Source organism: Kryptolebias marmoratus, linkage group LG17 (assembly GCF_001649575.2).
Source record: "Kryptolebias marmoratus isolate JLee-2015 linkage group LG17, ASM164957v2, whole genome shotgun sequence".
Taxonomy (NCBI): domain Eukaryota; kingdom Metazoa; phylum Chordata; class Actinopteri; order Cyprinodontiformes; family Rivulidae; genus Kryptolebias; species Kryptolebias marmoratus.
The window spans coordinates 3489543-3510899 of NC_051446.1; the positions used below are offsets into that span (position 1 = coordinate 3489543).

Sequence of the window (21357 nt, forward strand, 5' to 3'; positions counted from 1 at the left end):
GGTCCTTGGTGTGGCTGTAGTACTTGTGGTGGCTGGGGTCCTTGGTGTGGCTGTAGTACTTGTGGTAGCTGGGGTCCTTGTGGAGGCTGTGGTACTTGTGGTAGCTGGGGTCCTTGTGGAGGCTGTGGTACTTGTGGTAGCTGGGGTCCTTGTGGAGGCTGTGGTAGCTGGGGTCCTTGTGGAGGCTGTGGTAGCTGGGGTCCTTGTGGAGGCTGTGGTAGCTGGGGTCCTTGTGGAGGCTGTGGTACTTGTGGTAGCATATGATGGCTGTGTTACGCCATCATATGTGAATGGATTGTGGATGCCTGGGCTAAGGTATCAGGTTTAACTGTTGTCTGAGCTTTCATGAAAGCCGGCATCATAGCTGAACAGCCCCCTGGCAACGACACTGACTCTAACAATGATCAGAGGGAACCTAGCATGTTTGATGGTGAAATTGCCCAGCTGTTCAATTCAGTCAGAAGATGAGGACTTTGATGGATTTGTGGAAGAAGAATGATAAAAAATAATATGTAAAATAATTGTTACATCGTTTTGCTTACGTGATTTCGTTTTTTTTTTTTTTGTAGACTGTATGTTTTAGCATGCGCCTTATAATCCGGTGCGCCTTATAGACCGGAAAATATGGTACCATTGTTTTTAAATGTGCTATATAAATAAAAATCACATTGACATTAAAAAAGCATTATATTTGAATTTAAAAAATTTGTCATTAGTTTTCAAGAGAAATAAAGGAGCGTTTTTATGGAAATTTCTCCGCCGGACTGATGCCGTAAGATAGACTATCGTAACATGCGGAACCATTCTGGTAATTGTTTCTGGCCGGTTGGTGCACAGTTGTTGAAAGAAAACGCATTAGGCAGAAAACATGGAGCAGAGACAAAAAAGGGAAATGCAAATTGTAGCGAAAGTGGCTGGGAGACAAGAAATTTCAACTTCAACTCCTTCTGGGCCGCATCAGTGTGATTTCTGAATGAACTTAATGCAAGGGGGCCAACCAATGTTGTCAGATGGAAATGTTGAAGTATTGTACCAGTAGATTAAAATTATCGTATTTTTAGAAAAGTTTTCATAAACACTTAATTTGCATTTTTTAAGTGGCTCAGAATTATTTCTTTCAATAGCACATGATTATAGACAACTTATTATAGCCTATGATACATTTTTACCTTTTAAATAGTTTAACAAAACAGTTGAAAAAGCTCCTGCAGAACAGTGCCTCTCCAGGTGAGGAGAGTAGGATGACTGGACTGTCTTCTACAGGCTGCTGTTGAACCATCGTATACCAGGGTCCAGCGTCATAAATATGTACAAGGAACTGACATCAATCACTACTAAATGCCTTTAATATTTAAAAAACCTGTCACAGAAACCAGTTTACAGGTTCATTAGAATCACAACTCGATGACATTTTTGCACACATTTCTAACACATTTACAAACGGCAACACCAACTACTAAAATGGGTAATTTATCGTAAAACTGCAGTGCACAAAACAGTGGACTGCTACATCCTCACCCCCTTGTGCTGCACCCCAGAGCTCCCTGGGACTTTTGGATCTAAACTTTAACATTATGTTGAATGCTAATGCATCATCATTAGACTACATGAGCTGAAATCTTTAAAATATAATCCCTTTAAATGAAATAGTCATTTTAAGGCAGAGATCTGTCAATCCGGCATTTCTGGACTTTTTTCTTGATAAAAGTACTTGAACATTAAAAACCGCATGATTAATAATAGTACAGGTAAATTCGACAAACAAAATTGACAGGAGCAATGCAAAAATCAAAATATATTTATTGTATTTGATCATTTATTGAATTGCATTTATTTAAAAATGTTGCAACCCACTTAAGACAAGACAGAATGACAAATAGAGACATTGTCTTTTTCACATTTATTAAGGTTATTAAGGTTTAAGGATTATTCCATGCTTAGATGGAATTGTTGCATAAAAGTAATTTTACACATTGCTTAAGCAACAAAAATAAAAGTTTATCTTTACAAAAAAAAACAGTGCAGTCAAACATCCTGCTTTTAAATTCTAAGGAAAGTGGCTTTTCCAAAAACTGTGGACCACAACTGCTACTCTAGAGCTTCAGTATAATAAAATGCTACAGTTGAACAAAATGCACCTTTTATTTCACAGGAAAAACACAACGTGGAACAATACTGTTACACACATAAAAAACTAATATTTTCAGGAGCTTTAAGAATAACTGGTAAAAATAAGTTATTTTTTTAACTGAAAAATGGCACCAGTGAGCTAGTTGCCTCTACATTTGTAATAAAATTGTCTCTTGCAACAATAGAATAGTCTACAACTGTGCAACTAATTATATGATTTTTAACAAATCATGAAAGAAAACTGGACATGAATTTTGTTCAAGGTTACTGTCCATTTGTAGGTTCAACATTCAGATTCTTTAGTAGAAAAAAGAAGCTGATCCACATGTTCTGGAGTAAGACTGCTCTGCTGTGCTGTTACTTTATCCCCAGCAGTGGAGAATACTCTCTCAGCTGCAACACTAGTGCCAAGGATACACAATCAGCGTTTAGCCTGTCTAGCCAATAGAGGGAAAGCTGTCTCATGGGTTCTCCAGCAGCTGAGGGGGTTCTCTGACGGAGACAGTGGAGAGGCTTCCAGATATTTCTTCAGCTCTGGTGCTGGCGGATTTATGGACAACACTGACCTCAGTAAATGTCATGCCCAATAGAGTAACCAGTGCAGAGGGCCTTCTTTATGGAGCAGGGCCATGTGTCTGGCTGTGGTGTCTCAGACTTGTCCTTAGCCTCCTTTGAGTTCCCATGACTCTACAGAAAGAAAAAAAAATCAACAATCATATCAGTCACTGTGTACAATATAATCACACCAGTCTCTCATTTCATGTTAAAATAAAACATCCATACATACAACCAAGCAAGTGTATTAGATGGCATCATTTAACTAAAACCCAATTTACTATCCAACATGTATAAATGTGTGACACATTTAAAAAAAAATATATATATATATATATAAATATATATATATATATTTGTTCAAGAACAGGTAATTTACCTGGAGTGCTGCAGCCTCTGCCACTAGGTTGGCATGGACCAAAGCAGGAGCTGTGTCCACTTTCTTGGCACGAAATTGAGCTCATTCTCAATATGGGTTGGACTACGCCGGCCTGTCCCTTGTCTCTTATCTTGTTTATGGTGTTCTTGGACAGGATCTTAAGGTGCAGTTGTGGAGAGGAAAGTGTCTTGTTTGGGAAGCTCAGGGTCTCATCTCTGATTTCTGCAGATAATATGCAGGGTTTCCCCCAGCATATTAGAAGAATACTACAGAACTAGAGAATACTACACTGACATAAGCGGCAAGTATAAACGCCTCCACCGCGCGCTCAGGTCCGTGTGCTGTTCGCGGAGCCCTGCGGGACTCTAATGAGCCCTGAGGCCGAGCCTCCTTCAGCTACCTGGAGTTAGCATTTTGTCAGAGCCACAGCAATAAATGAAGGTTTTTCAGGCATGTCCTACTGGGAAGAGACCCCAGAACAGACCCAGAACTTGCTCTCTGGCCTGGGACAGCCTTGGGATCTCCCAGGAGAAGCGTGTTGCCTCCATGAACTGACTACAGATAAACGGTAGAAGATGGTTGGATGAAGTTTAAATGGTCTTGCCTCGTCCTAACTCTGAGCTGCTTCAGCCATACTCTCCTGCTCGGTGCCTCAGGTCAGCTGATCAGTTGCTCTTGGAGGTGCTGAGGCTAAACCGAGGCTTAGAGGGCACAAAGCTTTTTGTGTTGCATCTCCAAGACTATGGAACAGCCTTCTGTTTCATATCAGAGAAGCCTCTTGATTTATAACGAGTTAAAGGTTAAAGGTGAACTGAGCTTTTAAAGTGACCAAATTAATGAAAGAAATACAGTGCATGCGGAAAGTATTCACAGCACTTCACTTTTCCCACATTTTGTTATGTTACAGCCTTATTCCAAATGTTATTAATAGGCAGGTATGTGCCTTTCCAGTCCAATCAACTGAATTTACCATAGATCAATTCCATTTGAGTTGTAGAAACATCTCAAGGATGAGCAGTGGAAACAGCCTTCACCTCAGTTTGGAGCTTCATGGCAAAGGCTGTGAATACTGAAGTAAATGTGATTTCTTACTTTTCTATTTTCAATAGATTTGCAAAAATCTCAAAAAATCTTTTTTCACATTGTCATAATGGAGTATTGTGTTTAGAGTTTTAGGAAAGTGATTACTTTAATACTATTTGGATTTGGACTTCCAGCTGCTCTGACATCTGGACCTGGTGGGCGTCCTCCGAGTATATACAAATAAATGACATATCTATGCAATTGTACAATTAACAGGACATTTATTTATCTATTGAGACATTTACATTCAATTATTTCACAGTGAATTTATTTGTCACTTTTTAACCTCCATATTTATTGTATGCTTTTGAAATTCTTCTAAAATGCATTTTTTTCACATCCTGAGACCTGGTCATGTTTATTTTACTCCTGTTCTATTGATTTAAGTTTAACAGTTTTTATTGTTGTCATTCTTTCTTATATGTTAAATATTCTTTGAGTTTACATGTGCAGCAGCTGTGCTTGCTTTCAAAGTTCTTCAGAAATAAAGTAGTTGGGAGTAGGAATTTATTGTGTAATTTTACAAGTTTTGTTGCATTTGATGTATTATTAACTTTTTAATATGTTTTACTTTTGTTGTCATTTGATTTTATTTAGAATAAAACTGAACAAATTTAATATTTATACCCTTTAGATCAAAACAATATCAGTATAAAATCCTGTGCCTTTTTAGAAATGTTACATAGATTTGCAGCCACTTTTGTAAATTCTTTTGTTTTTACCACGTTAAAAAAATAAAATTTAAAAATATTAAAACTTTAATTTCATCTTTCTCAAAAAAGATCCCACAAAATCTGATATTTTAGACAACAATCACAAAAATACTTGAAAAACTCTACAGATTCTGCTGTATTTGTAATCTGAGCCACATTTTGAATGAAAAAGGAAGTTAATGAACTGTTTGTGTTGTCTCTCAGGTGAAAGATGTTTCTGAACACTGTGCCCTCTGCCTTGTCCAGGTGAGAAGACGCTTGTTGAAGCAGTCAGAAGATGTCATTATTGTTTCCAGCCTGAGACCTGAGATGGACCAGTCTCAGTCTCTCCAGGACAAGGTACTTCCTCCCGACACAACTGAGATGAGCCAGCATGTCAGCTAGGGTTTAACATTTAAAATCTCATTTAGTTTTAATGTACTAAAAATAAAATGCTAGGTTTATGTATTTACAAGTTTCCCTATACTCTTTAAAATCATTATTTACTCCTAGATTAAACACTTCTAAATATGTGTGTTCTGCATGTGCCATAGACTACCAGTCACTGGAAAGGCATCTTTTGTGTACTTGTGGTGCTGGTCCCATGGTTGTGTCAGAATGAGCATGTGGCCTAAAACTTGAGCCAAAACAAATATTGATCTGGGACAGCCGCACAGAATCACACCACTGCCTTCCTGGATCCTGCTCCAGTTCTGTTAACCAGCAGGATGTCGGTGGAAATGTGCTGTAGTCATCCCTAGTAAGGGAACGGCTGAAAGATGGAGAATGAAACACAATTTTGTTTTTATTTGTTTTGTTTTTTAAATAAAAGAAAATCACAGCAGCAAAATAACGATGGACAGTAAATCTGCCATCACCAAACAAAAAGTGTAGTTTTATTCTTATTTTTTTTATGATGGCATATTTATCCTGCACATACGGCTACAGTTTTAGGAAACACATCTTACTTCTACTAGTTGATGAGTTAGATAAGGGCTAAGATAATGTTAGTTCATGTCCTCTGCTTTGATCTGACTGTTCAGTCATCCCATTTTCTTCTTGTTGTGGTCAATTATCTGCTAACAAAACCAATGAATTCATTTATTACACCCCATCACCTCATGGAGTGATGAGAAATGCTTAAAGCAAACATCTGTGAGGTCATAGTCCTGCTGCGATCTGTTGTGTTTGCAGATACTCACCTCAGGTCTGATCATGTTTCTGTAAAGGTTACAATACATTCAGACCTATATTATCATTTTAAGAGTTGTGAGCCATTTTTGTTCAATTATTTCTTAATAAGCTTAGTTAGTTAATTATGTATCAGAGCAAAGATGGAAAAATGTAGCTCCTGAAACTCCATGGAGAGCTGTTGAATATATAGTGACATACTGTTGCTCAGACTGTTGTCCTGTGATTAACAGCTTACAGTGACCAACCAAAACAAAACTTAGGCTGTAGTGATTTTGATTAATAAAATCTAGACAAATTCGACATTTTTTCAGAAGGATTATAACAACAACACTTTATTCAAACATTTAGTCAAAAACAAAGCAACAAAGGAAGGCAGTATCTTCAGAATATTCCAATGGATGGCTGGTTGTCATCAGCCAGCAGCTGAGCAGACCTCCACTCTGCTGTTTGTGTGGGGTCACATCAGTTGAGTAGAAGGTTCTCCATCAATGATCAGCTGGATTTTGTTTAAACTAGTAAACATGCAGGTAAAGGTGTTCAGAGCACTTCCTAAATGTGACAGAAAATGTTTTTAAAGTGCACTAAGGTTGTTTAGACCTGTATGTCTGAATGCAACCCAATAGCTAAGAGCTGTTTTTAACAGGATGGTTGATTGGTTGTTTTTTCTTTCAGCTAATCTGTTGCTTATCTATTTTTAGGAGGCTATGTGGGAAAAAGCCTGGAGGAGGTGTAGGCTTCAGCCTTGAGGAGCACAGTCGTTTTGTGGCACTCTGGGGCTCTTAGACTAAGATGTCCCTCAGCAGCAGCCCTGCAGGTGGCAAAGGTGTGGACTCCAGTGCAGTGGAAACTTACGACAGTGGTGACGAGTGGGATATAGGTGTTGGAAATCTGATCATTGACCTCGATGCTGACTTAGAGAAAGACAAATTAGAGATGTCAAGCAGTAAGGAGAAAAGGGGAATGGCAGCCCCTTCCAGTGCTGTGGCTGCTTTACCTGACAATATCAAGTTTGTTAGTCCTGTCGCCACCATGCAGAGTAACGATGGTAAATCTAAATCAAAGCGGAGTAAAAACTCCAAGGTCTCGCTCTCAGATGGAATTAAGAAGGATTCCCAGGGTAGGCCCTCTGTGGATCTACCCCATCAAAACTCAACCCCATCTAAGGAAACTGATAAGCCCAGTAAAGGATCCCGTTTTCCCTCTGCTGGGAAAAAGGATGTGTGTGGGAAAACTAAAAGAGACAAAATGGAGGTTGCAGCCACAAGAGTGTTCAGCACAGAGGAGTCTCTAGGAGCTCCTCGCAAGACCTCATTTGAGAGACAACTAAACCTGGACTTCTTGGAAATCTCCAAACCTGAACAGTTTGGAGATTTGGCTGTGGACTCGACTGGAATGGACCAGGCTGTCACCATCATTGCAGAGCAGGAGGAGGTAGATGATGGGGACTGTCAGAATCTGAAAAAAGTCCTCAACTGTGAGAAGGTAAGGTGATCAGATTCCAAGTTTAGTTTTTTTCTCTCCCTCTAACAGGAATGACTTCATGTTAACACAAAGAAACACAGTTACATGCACATACAGACGCAGACGCATGTCTTGTACCATTTCATTAAAGACAGACTTGAAACTGACAGAAAAAAAGAAAAAAATGACTAAAAACCAATGAATCAGAAGAACTAATGACAATCAGTCATAGTTTCAGAATTTTGGTTGAGTGGCATGATTTTAAAAAACAAACTACTGAAACTGGTCCCTTCAGGAGGGGGGGAATCAACGACACAAAGAATGTGAGTTTATGTAAAGGAGATGTAAAAATGTAAAAACAACACATGGAAATAAAGACTTGTGGGGAAAAAATAAATAAATTAAAGAGACAAAAATGCATCTATAAGGAAAAGGAAAAACAAAAAATATATTTTTATAAATGGTACAATTTAAATTATGTGCTTAAAATATAATTTGTTGGAACTAAACTGAAAAAGTAAGAATGTTAATTAAATTATAAAACATGGGGTAAAATTCTCCTTTTTTAAAGTAATTGGTGCATTTTAAGCGTATTAATTTATTTATTTGGCCTTTTGTGTATTTATTGAGCCTTTTATAAATTAGATTCTGTCAGTTTTGAAGCTCTTGGACCTTCTTCAGGTGAACCAGGAGTGGGAGAGCTCCTCCTGCTGCCATCAGAACCACTTTCAGCACCTTTAAAAAAACAGATATTCTTGCTTCCTTTGCAGATTTATGAGACGTATTGTTTTTTTGGCTCTGTCTGCTGGTGGGAGTGTTTGTTCACCTGTGTGAGGGCGTACACACATGACTCTGTGTGTGTGTGTGTGTCAGCGTCAGAGATGCTGAATATAAACCATAGTTTGGGCCGTTTTTTCCAGTTTGGCGCTTCATAATGTGGAGGGACAACTGCAGAACTAGCTCTTGATGTGATCTGGTGTTACTTAAATTGTTATTTAGATGCTGTGAAATTCATGGTGGGGCGGGCGGTGTCGTTGGTGGGGGAAACGCTGTGTCCTGTGTGCTGCAGTTGCCGATCACTTTGCTATTGATACACTAGAATTTTCTCACAGGGACAAATAAAATGATTCTGTTCTATTCCGCTGCATTCATCCTTCAACAACCCCAATTTAAAATCATCAGTAAAATTAGAACACAGGAGTTGTTTACTTGAGAAGTAAGTTGACATTGCATTGTTGTCCACCAAAGGTGTGGGGATCTGTGGGACTCATGGTTCTATAGTGAATCTGTTTTCTTTCCCAGATGGAGTCTCCATTCTCTACCTCTGCACCTCTTCCTCTCCACCTCCTCGGCCCTCTCATCAACAGCAGTGACATCTCTTCTTCCTGTGAACAGATCATAGTTCGCACACGCTCAGTTGCAGTGAACACAGCAGACGTTGCCCTGGCGACGGAGCCAGAATGTCTTGGACCTTGTGAACCTGGCACGAGTGTCAACCTAGAAGGAATTGTGTGGCAGGAGACTGATGATGGTGAGCTTTAACTCGTAGGAGAGATCACACTCAGAGAAATCTTGACAGTTGTTCGCTGTTTGTTTACATTGTCTGACTTTAGTTTTCATTATTAGAAATTGGAATCACTAATTGAGAGGGAAATCAGACAAGTTCTGAAGATTATGTCAGATCAGTCTTCATGCTGCTATTATCAGTTTCATAGTCAATGATTACTATTCATTATTGATGCCAGTGCATAAGCATTGCAGCAATTCACTTACTGCTTTTTACACAATTTCACTTTAAGTTTGTTGATTTTTGTAAATTTCACACCTGAATGTTCAACTTGCAGTGTGATGTCACACTAACCTTTGACCTGTTTAAACTTTCCAGAGTTTTGCAAACTCATTATTTTTATGTTCCTAGTTTTTACACTTCTTTGTAGGTAGCTTATAGATAAAACACAAGTATTTTTGTCCTTTTTCACTCAAATTCTCCCAATGTTTCCTGAGCTTACTAGTGTAATACTCCTGATTGGAGTCACAAGGAACAGCTCTGTCAATAGAAGGCATACCACGAGTTAAAGAGCATTTTCTTGTTGCAGAGAAGTCACCAGAAGAAAACGTGTCATTCCTTATCCTAAGAAGGCTAGAGGAGCTTAACATCCGCTTAAAAGACTGCAGAGTTTGTCCAATGACAACGGTATTAACATGAAAGGAAAAAAATGCTGAACTGGAGAGCTTTTTTGTGCTATGTGGTGCTCACACTTTGAGTCTCGTAATCACTGATGCTTCAACAAGCTCATCAGATGCCTTTGGATAATTTGGGCATCTAACAAAGTTATTCAGGCTTGCTGTTATCTTCAACCCATAAGTGGGATGTTCTCCTGTAATATATTAAAACCATTCTGCAATCTTGGGCAGAGACCAGGTAGGAAAGCAGGCATTGAGGCAGTAAGGTATCAGATAGGCTCTTCTAGAGTTGAGGGAAACAATTTCACATCCTGTGGTAAAAGTTTCAGCCCAGTCTCTGGCTGAGGAGATTGGATCCTATTCCTTTTGCATTTGTACAACCATATTGCATAGTATTCTCAGCAATATCAAGCATGCGAGTAAACTGGTCCAATTTCCCTCCATGATTATCTCAGCTGCTACAGAAACACTGGATTTTCTGATGAACAGACAACTGCAAAGGGGATGTGTGAAGACATGAATCTGGAGGCTTAACTTGAACAAAAGTGGTCGATTGAAGATTGAAGACAGGGTTTCCCCCAGAAAAGAGGCTAAGCCCAGTGGTAGGTGGCCGATCGCTGGCTGACCATGATTTAGTATAAAAAAGATTAAAGTTGACAGAAAGTTAAAAATATGGCTATTTATTATGTGATATTGTAAGATATTTGTGCCAAATATTTACACAACTACAGTTTTACAAAAAGGCACTTTTGAAATACTTTTTTAAACAAAAATACAGTTAAAATAAATACTAATTGTTTGCACCTAATTTGAATCCTAATTTAAGTCACAAATAAATTAAATTAACATAAATTAAAAAGTGCAAACAAAGCACCAACATACATCTCACTTCCAGGCCAATGAATAACAACAGAGAACTGACAAACAGACAGATGCTGTACTGTACTGTGCTTTTTGTGGCACAGGCTGCATGTTGGATCACTACATGTAACAACAAAACAAAAAATCTAATGCTGAATTTAATAGCATCATTTTACTGGTAAACAAGGATAATATTTTCACTAAGTACAAAACATGCTTACCATATTCAGTCTTGTAAAGGCACCCGCTGAATTTCAGCTCAACTAACCATTTCTGGTTAAACCTGCTCGTTCCATGTTTATTGCTGTGGCTCTGACGACCTGCTAACTCCAGGTAGCTGAAGGAGGCTCGGCCCCAGGGCTCATTAGAGTCCCGCAGGGCTCTGCGAACAGTGCATGGACCTGAGCGCGCGGTGGAGGCGTTTATACTCGGCGCTTACGTCGTTATTACTGATACAGGCAAACCAGCTCAGCTAGAGCAGTAAAATCATCTGTTTTAAATGGAGCGCGGCGCGCGCAGTTACAAAAACAAGGAGGTGCACGACTATGCGACAAGACACCGCGGGACCTTCGCGCAGGGGCGGGGACAGCGGGATTGTGTCACTATTGGTGTGCGCACCTTCACGCGGTGAGGTAGATAAAGGTAGCGGTTTTGGGGGTGCGGGTGAAAAAAAATGTGTATAAAAAATGACGTATTTATAATAAACAAGTGTAGCTTAGCTTGGCGGCAGGCTCAGCAAAGCCTGGCGCCCCGCCAGGTTTATAATATGCTGAGGGAAACCCTGGAAGACTTCAGAACCTTGGAGTAGAGGATGACACAGGAGTGGATTTCCACTCCTGTGTCATCCCACTACTGGTAAAGTCACTCCCATTCCCATCAAGTATGACTCCCGCTCCTGTACTGCTCCTGTTTTTATGGTCTTCCTTTAGTTGTTAGCAAAATTGTTTGATTTATTCTTCTCCACATTCTTTTTAAATATTACTTTATTTGCAGTTTTATTTTAAAAAATATGGCAACATGAACAGTTCATCTGTAGTAAAATAGGGAGGTATTTATTGTGTTATCCAAACAAAAAAACTTTACTAAATGGCACAAATCATAAATATTGAATGGTTTGTGGTTCCTATAGTTGCAAAGTTTCTGTTTGTAGCTCTTTTAAAGCTCAGTTACAGAAAGAAATACCTAAACAAAACAAAAAAAAAAAATCAAGAAAACAGTACATGGGTCACACCATGTCTACACCATGTCTTAAATAAACACAAAGATGGCATATAATGTTAAATTTTACCCATTTATTGAGCAATTGTCTTCTTTAAACAATAACAATTCATTTTATGATTTGAATTTCTCCAACAAAAAAATACACCAAGAAAGAGAACTGTTCTCAACAAATGAAAGTGCATAGGGTACCTGAGTTTTGTAAAAAGAGAAATGTGCATGAAGCAAAAGTTAACTGAAAAAACAACTGCCATATCTGCTACTTTCTTTTTACATCATCACATTTGAATATTTCTCTATTTGCAATTAAAGACTGCCCAGAAGCTAATTAGAGCGAACTATTGCAATCATACCATTCATTTAATATTTGACGGCCCCATGTCTCCATATTGCCACTGTCCTCCTCCCTCTCCTCATCTTCAACACAACTTGCAAAGAAATTATGCACCTCAGTGGCCTCCACCTCTGGGAGTAGACCTTCAGGAAACAAAGAGACTATTATAGAACATTTCCATTTGCAATATAGTTATAGTATAGTATAGTATAAAGTAAGTATAATATAAAGCAATTGTTTCAAAGTTAAATCACTTTCCTAAAATTACCATATTTAACCTGTATGTATGAATGTATATCTCTAAATAAACTAAAGACATTTTGTCTTTCCATTTAGAATGGCTGAGTGCCAGTGGCGGCTGGTGGAGTTTTCTCCAGGGGGGGCTATAAATCCAAAATAGACATATACCAAAGGTTTTGGTATATGTCTATTATGTGATACCTTAATATATGTTTTGGACTAAAACATATACTAAGGTATCACACCAGTGTATTTACATAAATTAAAACAACACAAGCAACATTATAATGTACATATGCATAAGTACTTCCTGAACAAACCAATACTTACAAAGACAGAGGTCTCCCAAGGCACAAGCCTGTAGGACACATTTATAAGACCTGTTTTCTCCCTTATTTTTCAAAACTTTACCGGAGAAAATACGTCAAAGCTTGTTTTATGGTGAGAGAGCTCACTACGTAACGTATTCTTAAGGTACAATATAACGAAGATCGGATGTCTCACTCTGATTAGAATTCAAAACCAAACATTCTAAATAAATTTTCTTAAACTAATTATTAACTGTGAACTTATTTATTACTTTTTGTATGTAACTTAGTCAGGTAATTAACTTATTGCTGTCTTTGAATAAAAGGCAGCACACCCGCGGCTCGACTTTTCAATCAGGCGAAGTTTATGACAGACGGATGTGACGTCAGCCCGTGGCGGGAGTCCCACGCTTCGGTGGCGGGAGGGTGGTGAAATGCAAACACAGCTGCATTCAGCAGCTCTGGGTGCAGGAGAGGTGTGCCCTGAACCGTCCTATCTCTTGTACTGAAGAGGAGCTACTGCGCATGTACAACTTTTAACGAGAGTCTATGGGCAAAGATTTTTGCGCCCCTGGGCGGAAACACGTCACCAATCAGACAACGTCAAAGAACGAAACAACTTTATCATTATCATTAACTATAAAATATTTATCTTACACAACTAAAAATATATGTACATATATTTCAAAATATTTTAATGTACTATTTAATTAAAAAAAAAAATTTTTTACGTCTTATTCAAGGTAATTTGAATGGTGGGGCGGCGCCCTAGCGCCCTCTATTGGCCAGCCGCCACTGCTGAGTGCTCTGCTGATGCTAGCATTATTCACCCTCTTTCTCTACATGGCCTCTTGTGCTCTCCTCTTTCCCTGCCATTTCTGTGAGTGCTGCCAAGGTGTTGATGACCTCATCACACTCCTGACCGTAGAGAGTTTTCCTTAAGAAACTCCTCAGGCTAGGGGAGAGAGCTGTGGCTGCCTTATGGTACAGGCGGATCTTGAATTTCAACTCCACTGCCTGGGCTAACTTCCCTTTCAGCTAGGAGAGGAGGATTGAAATCACATAATGATACATGTAATGATACCATGATAATGATATATGACACTGTGCTTGACTTTAGCCTCATCAAAAGGTTTTAGGAGTAGGATGACGTTCTCAAGAAGTTCGCAATCAATGTTGTTGAGGTAACAAAGCTCGTTTCGACGAAGCAGGATGTCGTGCAGCTTACCAGACTTCAGAGCATCATTTACAGATTGGATTGGAGTCTGGTATTCCACCTCATCTCAACAGCTTGCTTCAGTGATTGGTCCAGTGCCTTGTGTAACCTACAAATTAAAGAAGAGACAGAGCACAAAAAATAGTGTTACAGTGACTACAAATTACAATTTGTTGGGCTTTATTTTAGAAAAATATTTCAAGATTTACATTCAATAAATGGTGACCTTTGCAATTATAAATTTCACCTGTCATTTTTTATAGCAATTCAACAAGTAACTAAATCCCAAATCAGCTTTTTTTTTTGTTAAACTGTCTAAATTAGTCCTTAAAGGTGCTATTTTTATGTATCTGAGCAAATGTTGACATTTTTGTGTGAATTAGTTTATTTCCTTAATATTTGAACCACAACCATCTTAGTGTTGCACTCTTATGGTTGAATGGTGGTTCTGTGCACAGGGCATTTCTTTCCCTGGCCGCAGAGTTCCTCCGCTCAGCCCCACACTCGGACACACCCCTTTAACTAGAACTTTTTAAAATCTGTCAGGATGTAAGGTTAGGGTTTCCACAGGGGTGTTGGAGACTTATAAGACAGACATGACAAAATTTTATGTTATCTTAGTTACCCTGCTCTTTTGAAGTGTGTGACAAGGGTCTTTGTGTCCTTGAAGAGCTTGATGATTCTGCTGTGCACTGGGTTGTCCTCATCCAAGTGGTGAAATACGTGCTTTAAGATCAAGTTGATATTATGGCCGGTACAAGAGAGTCGCACATAATCCTTGAATGCTGCCATTACATTTAAGCCATTATCCGTCACAAGGACAGTGCTCTTGCTCAGGATGCCATATTCCTATGTAAGAATAAAAACAGTTAAAAAGACATACATAAAAGCTTTGCAACTAGAATCCCAGAAACAAAAATAAAATCTTCATAAAACAAAACAATTAGGAATAATGTAATAATGTAATGTAAAGCAGTTTTCAGTAAATGTATTGTACTTAATTAACACAAAACAGTGTTTTTATATATGGCTAATGCATAAGCACAGGAAGATACAAAATTAAAAAATGAGAATTTATTATAAAAAATTTTGACTGTTAATGAAGGACAACACTGGACAGCAAAATTAGCAGCTGTCTAAGTTGCTTCCTGCCAGTGATGTACATGGAAGGACAGTGACACATAACAGTTACTGATGTAGATATAACTATTTGTCTCTTCTTGTATTGTTCCTTCTGTGACATGTTTTTTTTTGTTTTGTTATATTGATGCACTCTGTACATTGTTGGAGTACATGTTGTAATACTTAACCTAATAATAAAGACGATCTGATTTGAGAAAGAGATACCTGAAGGATTCCCTCCAGTCCTTTTGATGTAGTCACTGGATTTGACACCTTCCATCTCCCTTGTGGCCAGAATTTGGTTCTTTATCTTTTAATCAAGAATGTAATGAGCAGTAACAGTTATGTAGTGTGTGTTGGTTCGCTCCTCTGTCCAAAGATCTGTGGTTACAGCATGGTGTCTAGTCTGCAGTAAAGAAATTTAGTATATTTTGTTAGCCGTGCAAGTATCTTACATGTAAAACTGATGACCAGATTAGAATATTGAAAGATTAGGCAGTTTTAAGAGGGAAACATGAGATCTAGAGTTGGGAAATCTATTAAGCATAGATTACTGTATGATGTCAAGCTAAATTTTGCAAAAAAGTGTGGGATGACGTACCTGACGGAGCTCTTCCTTGACCAGTTCTTTAATTTTTGCATACTCTCCTTCAACATGACTGGAGACTGTGCGTGCACACGGCAGTATATCTTCCACCTTCACGTTACCTCCATATTTGGTTCCAATGTTTAGCAGTTCTTGTGCAACATCCATGAAGCCTTTCCCCTCTACCACAGCAAAGGGTCTCAAATCTTGGCTGCACATACGAACAATTTTGTTGGTCAGACTGGACTTGACACCCAATGGTACTTTGCGTTTGACGAATGTAGTTATACTTTGCTGATTCGTTCTGGAAATTGTCCTGCAACTGTGCCTTTTGAGACCACTCGTCCCAGAATCAGTGTAGTACTTGACTAAAACTAAACACGTTTTACAAGCAGTGTACAACGTGCTATCACCGTCACAATCGACTCTCACGAAGTCTGATAAAATTTGTGACTTTCCTCTTAACTCTGTGAGTTTAATTGACAAGTCATTACTTTTTACTTTGCGTTGCAAAACATTTTTACCGCATCGGTATCGCAGACGTTAGCTTCCTCCATTGCTGTTCTTCGAATTCAGGCGGAAGGCAGCCACCGGAAGCACTGTTGCATTTTGGGCGGTGTAGTTCTTTTGACCTGCGTTACAATGTAGGCTCTCTGAAATAAAACTACATAATGGCAGTGTATGTACTATGTTTTGATGTTGTTTGGGGTTTTTTTTTTTTTTTTTTTTTGGTTGGTTCCCGCTCCCGTCTGCTCCCATTAAGTTTTTATCCTGTACCGTACCAATCACGTGATTAACAGTAAAGTTGACTCCCATCCCACGGGAATCCTGCGGGAATCCCTGACCTGTGGGATTCCCGTGAAAATGTCAGCCTCTACCTTGTAGGTGTATATGACAAGTTTGGTATGCTCCTAAACTTTCCAAACATGCACAAAGAAGAGCTGCTGTGGCAGCTGACCTTTTACTTACTGTTTACTTACTGTTCTGACCTTTCAGTGAGCCAGACAATAATGGCACAGAACTTGCTATGGCAATACACAGTTTTTCACAATTGCCATCAAATAATATGACAAATATGGAACTATTGGCCTCCATTCATAAGAGACTGACAGAAATTTACCCCTAGTTTTAGATTGCTCTGAAAATCTCTGCCACACTTCTGGTACACTGGCTGCTGCAGAAAGAAGTATCTCTAGACTCATACTCATAAAATCTACCTAAGATCTGCTATGGTGCAAGAACAAATCAGCCAACTTGCCATCATAAGCTTGAAATCAGTTGTCATGTGATGATGTTGTAGAAGTCTTTGCTACAAGAAAGGCTAGGAGAGTAAAGCTGTAGCAGGTGGAATAAAGCTGTAGCAGAAGTGGAGTAGTTTGTCATTCTAGATAATGCAGTATTTTCAAAAAGCATCACAAGAAGTCTGTGTAAAATCCTCTTTCTTGTAATATGGGTATGTTGTGCAGTGCCAGTCCTGTGATGGACTAGAACTCTGTCTTCCCCTAAAGCATGCTGGGTTAGGCTACAGTATCCCTGTTACCCTAACCAGAACAACAGACAGAAAAGATTCAGTGCCGTACTTAGATTGGATTTGTAGTTTATTTTGTAATTAGATTACAGTTTCTGTTTGTATTTAAATCAGGTTTTACTTTGTGTAGGCTTTTGATATTATATTTCATATTTGTTGTATTTATTTCAAATTCATTATATCGTTTTTTTTAGAAGTATAATATATATAATTTTTTAATTTTGAAGTGAAATTTACAAAAATGCACAGGGGCTGCCAGCTAAAATTTTGCCTAGGATGCAGAATTTTCTAGGGCTGGCACTGATCTCATGGGTAAGATTTTTCTTTCTTGCCCCTTAGGCAGCTGTCACCACAAATGGCACAAACTGAATGTTTTCACTGAAATAGTTTTACTAGGTAGGGATGCCCACTACGTTGCCTTTAATTTGCTGTTGTAATGGAGCCTCTGTCTGTTTTGGCGGAGCATGGCGAACCCAGAATGCAGACTCATCACAATGTAAAAAGGAAACTAATTTATTGACAAAACTTAAAGAAAACCAAAAAGCTGACGTGGCAGCAAAAAACAAGATTACAAGATTACAAAAACGATGGCGAAGAAGACATGGAACAAGGTGGATGGACGTGGCTTGAAAAATACAGAAAATGCAAAGATGCCACACAGCAGAGATGAAGAGAAGCAACCAGAAAGAATGAACCAGTGTGGAGTGAATGAAAAGAGACCAGCTTTAAAGAACAGAGGCTGAGAGGAAAATAAGTTGCAGCTGGGAAGGTGGCAAGAAACAGGTGAGGTGGGCGTGGCAGCCGTAGCTGAGGACAGGTGACACAGGAAAACACAGAAAGACAAAAGACAAGAACTAAACTAAAACACAAGATGAACAAGAAATAACAAAGAATTACAGAAAGACCAAACAAAGAACCAAAAGCAAAATAAACTCAAAAATACTGAAGTTCATGACATCTGTCCATTGCTTTATAGTCACATCCCAAAATACCCTCTTAACTACAAACACTGGAGGTAAAGGTGGCCCTGTATGTGGATGACCTTCTGTTATTCCTGTCTGACCTGCCACAATCTATCACCCATGTCATTTTACTTCCTTTTCTCTCTTGGTTTATACAAATTAAATCTGATTTTGAGCGATGGTTTCTCCTCAGTCCTTCTGTGGCCACTAGAATTACTCCCGTTAAAATTAATATTTCCCCACTGTTTTAATCTATTTCAATATATTACAATCTTTCCCTCTTTAGTCCTTTTACGGACAGTAATTAGTCTGATTTTGGATTTTATTTGGAGCAAGAAATCACCAAGCCAGTTCTGTCAAATCTTGTAAAGTCCAAAAGCTCTGGGTTAGATGGCACTACTCGAGACTGCTGATTTTAAATGTTTGGGGGGAATTTTTAAAGAGGGTACACTGATCATCAGTCTGTGCTAGAAACAGTTTCATTCAATGTCAGATCTAATATCAAGCTCACTATACTAAAGCTAGGCTTGCAAAATGTTTCACACAGAATCACCTCTGTGTAAACAATACCAACAGATCACAGCAAATTACTCACACGTTTTGGTGCGGTCCATCCATGTGGACCAGGGATGTCCAATCCTGGTCCTGGAGGGCCACTATCCTGCATGTTTTCCTTGTTTCTCTGCTCCAACACACCTGATTCAGTGGTTAAATGACCTCTTCATGTTCTGCAGAAGCCTGTTAATTACCCATTGATTCAATTCAGGTGTGTTGGAGCAGAGAAACAAGTAAAACATGGAGGATAGTGGCCCTCCAGGACCAGGGTTGGACACCCCTGATGTAGACAATCTGGTCTGAAAAAATTCTGATGTTGTCTCACTATTTAATTGGAGAGGATATAACTCCTAATGTTTTAACTGCCTTATTTTGGGAGTGGGCTACTTCACTTGATCTCTTTCCTGCTAAAAAGGACTTAACAGATTTCATAACACTGAAGTTCAGAAATCTGCAGCTTTACCTACAAGGTGGATTAGATAGGTTCTTTATTTTCCTAAGCCGGAAAAAATTCAGTCTGACTCCATCCATCCATCCGTCCGTCCGTCCGTCCAGTTGCAGAGGCAACAAGTTCAGATGGAAAACCCAGACCCAACTTTCCACCTCTTCCTGGGTGATCCCAAGGTGTTCCCAGACCAGAGAGGATACATAATCCCTCAAATGAGTTCTGGATCTTCCCCAGGGCCTCCTCTCAGTGGGACATACCTGGAAAATCTCCAACAAGAGGCATTCTAGAAGCATTGTAATCAGATGTACGAAGACATCTAGCCTGCACCATGTCAGCTTGTAGTCTGTTCCCAACCATGCTGTTTACTAGAATGAATGAATCCTGTTGAACCAGGCCACTTGGTTTGTTGCATTTGTGCATCTCAAATGTACATTGATTGGAATGAAAGGTGTTCTGTTATAATGAACATATTCATTATGTGTTGGTGCTTTTACAGGAATATGTGTGCATGTTATTGCTCCTATTAAATCAGGAAAACCGGCACTGCAAATCACATTCCAAAGTTTGTTGCACTCCAACAAACAGGTTTTTTTATTTTTAGATAACAGGTAATTTTGAATTTGATGGCAGCAACAAATCTTAAACAAGAAGAGACCAGGCAAAATAAGGCTATAAAAATAAGCGGCACGAATAAGAAACAGCTAGAGGACCATTTTGCAACTAATTAGAAAATCTGGCAACATGTCAGTCTGAATAGCCTCTCAGAAGTAAAGATGGACAGAGGTTCACCAGTCTGAAAAACTGTCTCTTAAAAATAGTGGGACTATTTCAAAAACATGTTTCTCAATGGAAACAGTTTGTAAACTAAACACAGTTCATCATGCCATCCACATGCAGAAAAGAAGCCATATGAGATCACCATCCAGAACCGCTGCTGCCTTCTCTGGATTAAAGCTCATTTCAAATGGACTGAGACAAAGTGGAAAACTTCTGTGGACAGGATGAATCAAAATTTTAAATTCTATTTGGAAGCCACAGATGTCCCCTATACTAAAAAGGAAAGGGCCCATCTGGCCTGCGGATTTATTAGTGCCTCTGGCAAAGGCATCTTACTCATCTGGAAAGTCACGATGAATTTTGAAAACTTTATATAAGTTGTAGTAGAACATATGCTCTCATCTGGAAGACATCTTTTTCAGTAAAGGCCTAGCATCTTTCAGCAAGACGATGCTAAACTGCATAGTGCATCCATTACAACAGCGAGGTTTAAAAAATGTCCAAGTGCTAAACTGACCTTAAATAATGTCCCAACTTGGCCTTTTAAAAATTGATGTGTTGCTGCCATCAAATTCAAAATTATCCAATTTTTTTTCTAAAACAGTTGTTCAGTTTCTTAGTTCAAACATTTGATATGTATACTATGTTCTATTGTGAATAAAATAGAAGTTGCAAATCATTGCATTCCTTTTTTACATTTTACACAATGCTCCAAGTTTTTCAGAATTGAGTTGTAAATGCAGACACAGATGGATTAGATGTTCTTAATTTGTTTTTGGTGTGTCCGATAATTATCATCATGAACTGTTTCACAGCATACCCTAATTGTTGCCAGCAGACCAAAACTTGTAGAAACAGGCATAAAGTTGGTGTGGGGCTGCACACATTTTCATGGGTATTTCATTATTGATGCATCTGAAGTTTTGCATGGAAAAGGGTGTACATCGTGTTTTTGTGCATATGCACCATTTGTACATGAGGCCCCTTGTCTTAACATAAAGTATATCCCAAATTCTCTGAAGCAATTTCAAAATGGCTCCAAAAGGTCCAATATTCTGAACGCCTTTTATAAATTATAAACTGTAGTTAGGACTGGTATGTCCTTTGATTAACAAAAAAGATCCATGGCATTAGTTTAAACAAAATTCACTCATACTTGTAGCTTTCAGTATTGTTTAACAATCTGTGTTACTTTCTGTAGGGATGCTGGTTGTCAACGTCACCTGGAGGAACAAAACATATGTTGGAACCCTTCTGGACTGCACAAGACATGACTGGGCCCCACCTAGGTATAGAAACACATTAGATTAGTGATTCAAAGAACTGGACGATAGATACAATGACTCCCTGTGCCAAAACAAGTGATATCATTAAGATGAAACCCAGCCTGACTTTTTTATTTTCAGTACTTGTTTATTTTTTTAATGTCAATACTTATATTTATTTATTTTTTCACAAACTACTATTCAGTCTTAGTTACTCAGAAAGTACAACCTCTTAGATTTAACATATTAAAAAATGGCT

At 38.7% G+C, this 21357-nt stretch overlaps 1 protein-coding gene across 9 annotated transcripts in view; it reads left to right on the forward strand.

Moving 5' to 3' along the window:
* The window catches only part of znf609a (zinc finger protein 609a), a 112447-nt gene that overhangs the window by 6293 nt on the left and 84797 nt on the right, over positions 1-21357 (forward strand). For 6 of the 9 annotated variants that reach the window (XR_005234315.1, XR_005234319.1, XR_005234314.1 and 3 more), the window contains exons 2-5: positions 5107-5199; positions 6732-7515; positions 8797-9025; positions 21035-21122. Coding sequence is in view for 2 of the 9 variants with exons in the window: in XM_037980827.1 (XP_037836755.1) it covers positions 6823-7515; positions 8797-9025; positions 21035-21122 (1010 nt within the window). In the remaining 7 variants the exon portion in view is untranslated. Of the gene's footprint in view, positions 1-633; positions 4139-5064; positions 5200-6731; positions 7516-8796; positions 9026-21034; positions 21123-21357 lie in introns of those variants that run through there. The other 3 variants (XR_005234317.1, XR_005234320.1, XR_005234316.1) reach the window with 3 other exon arrangements.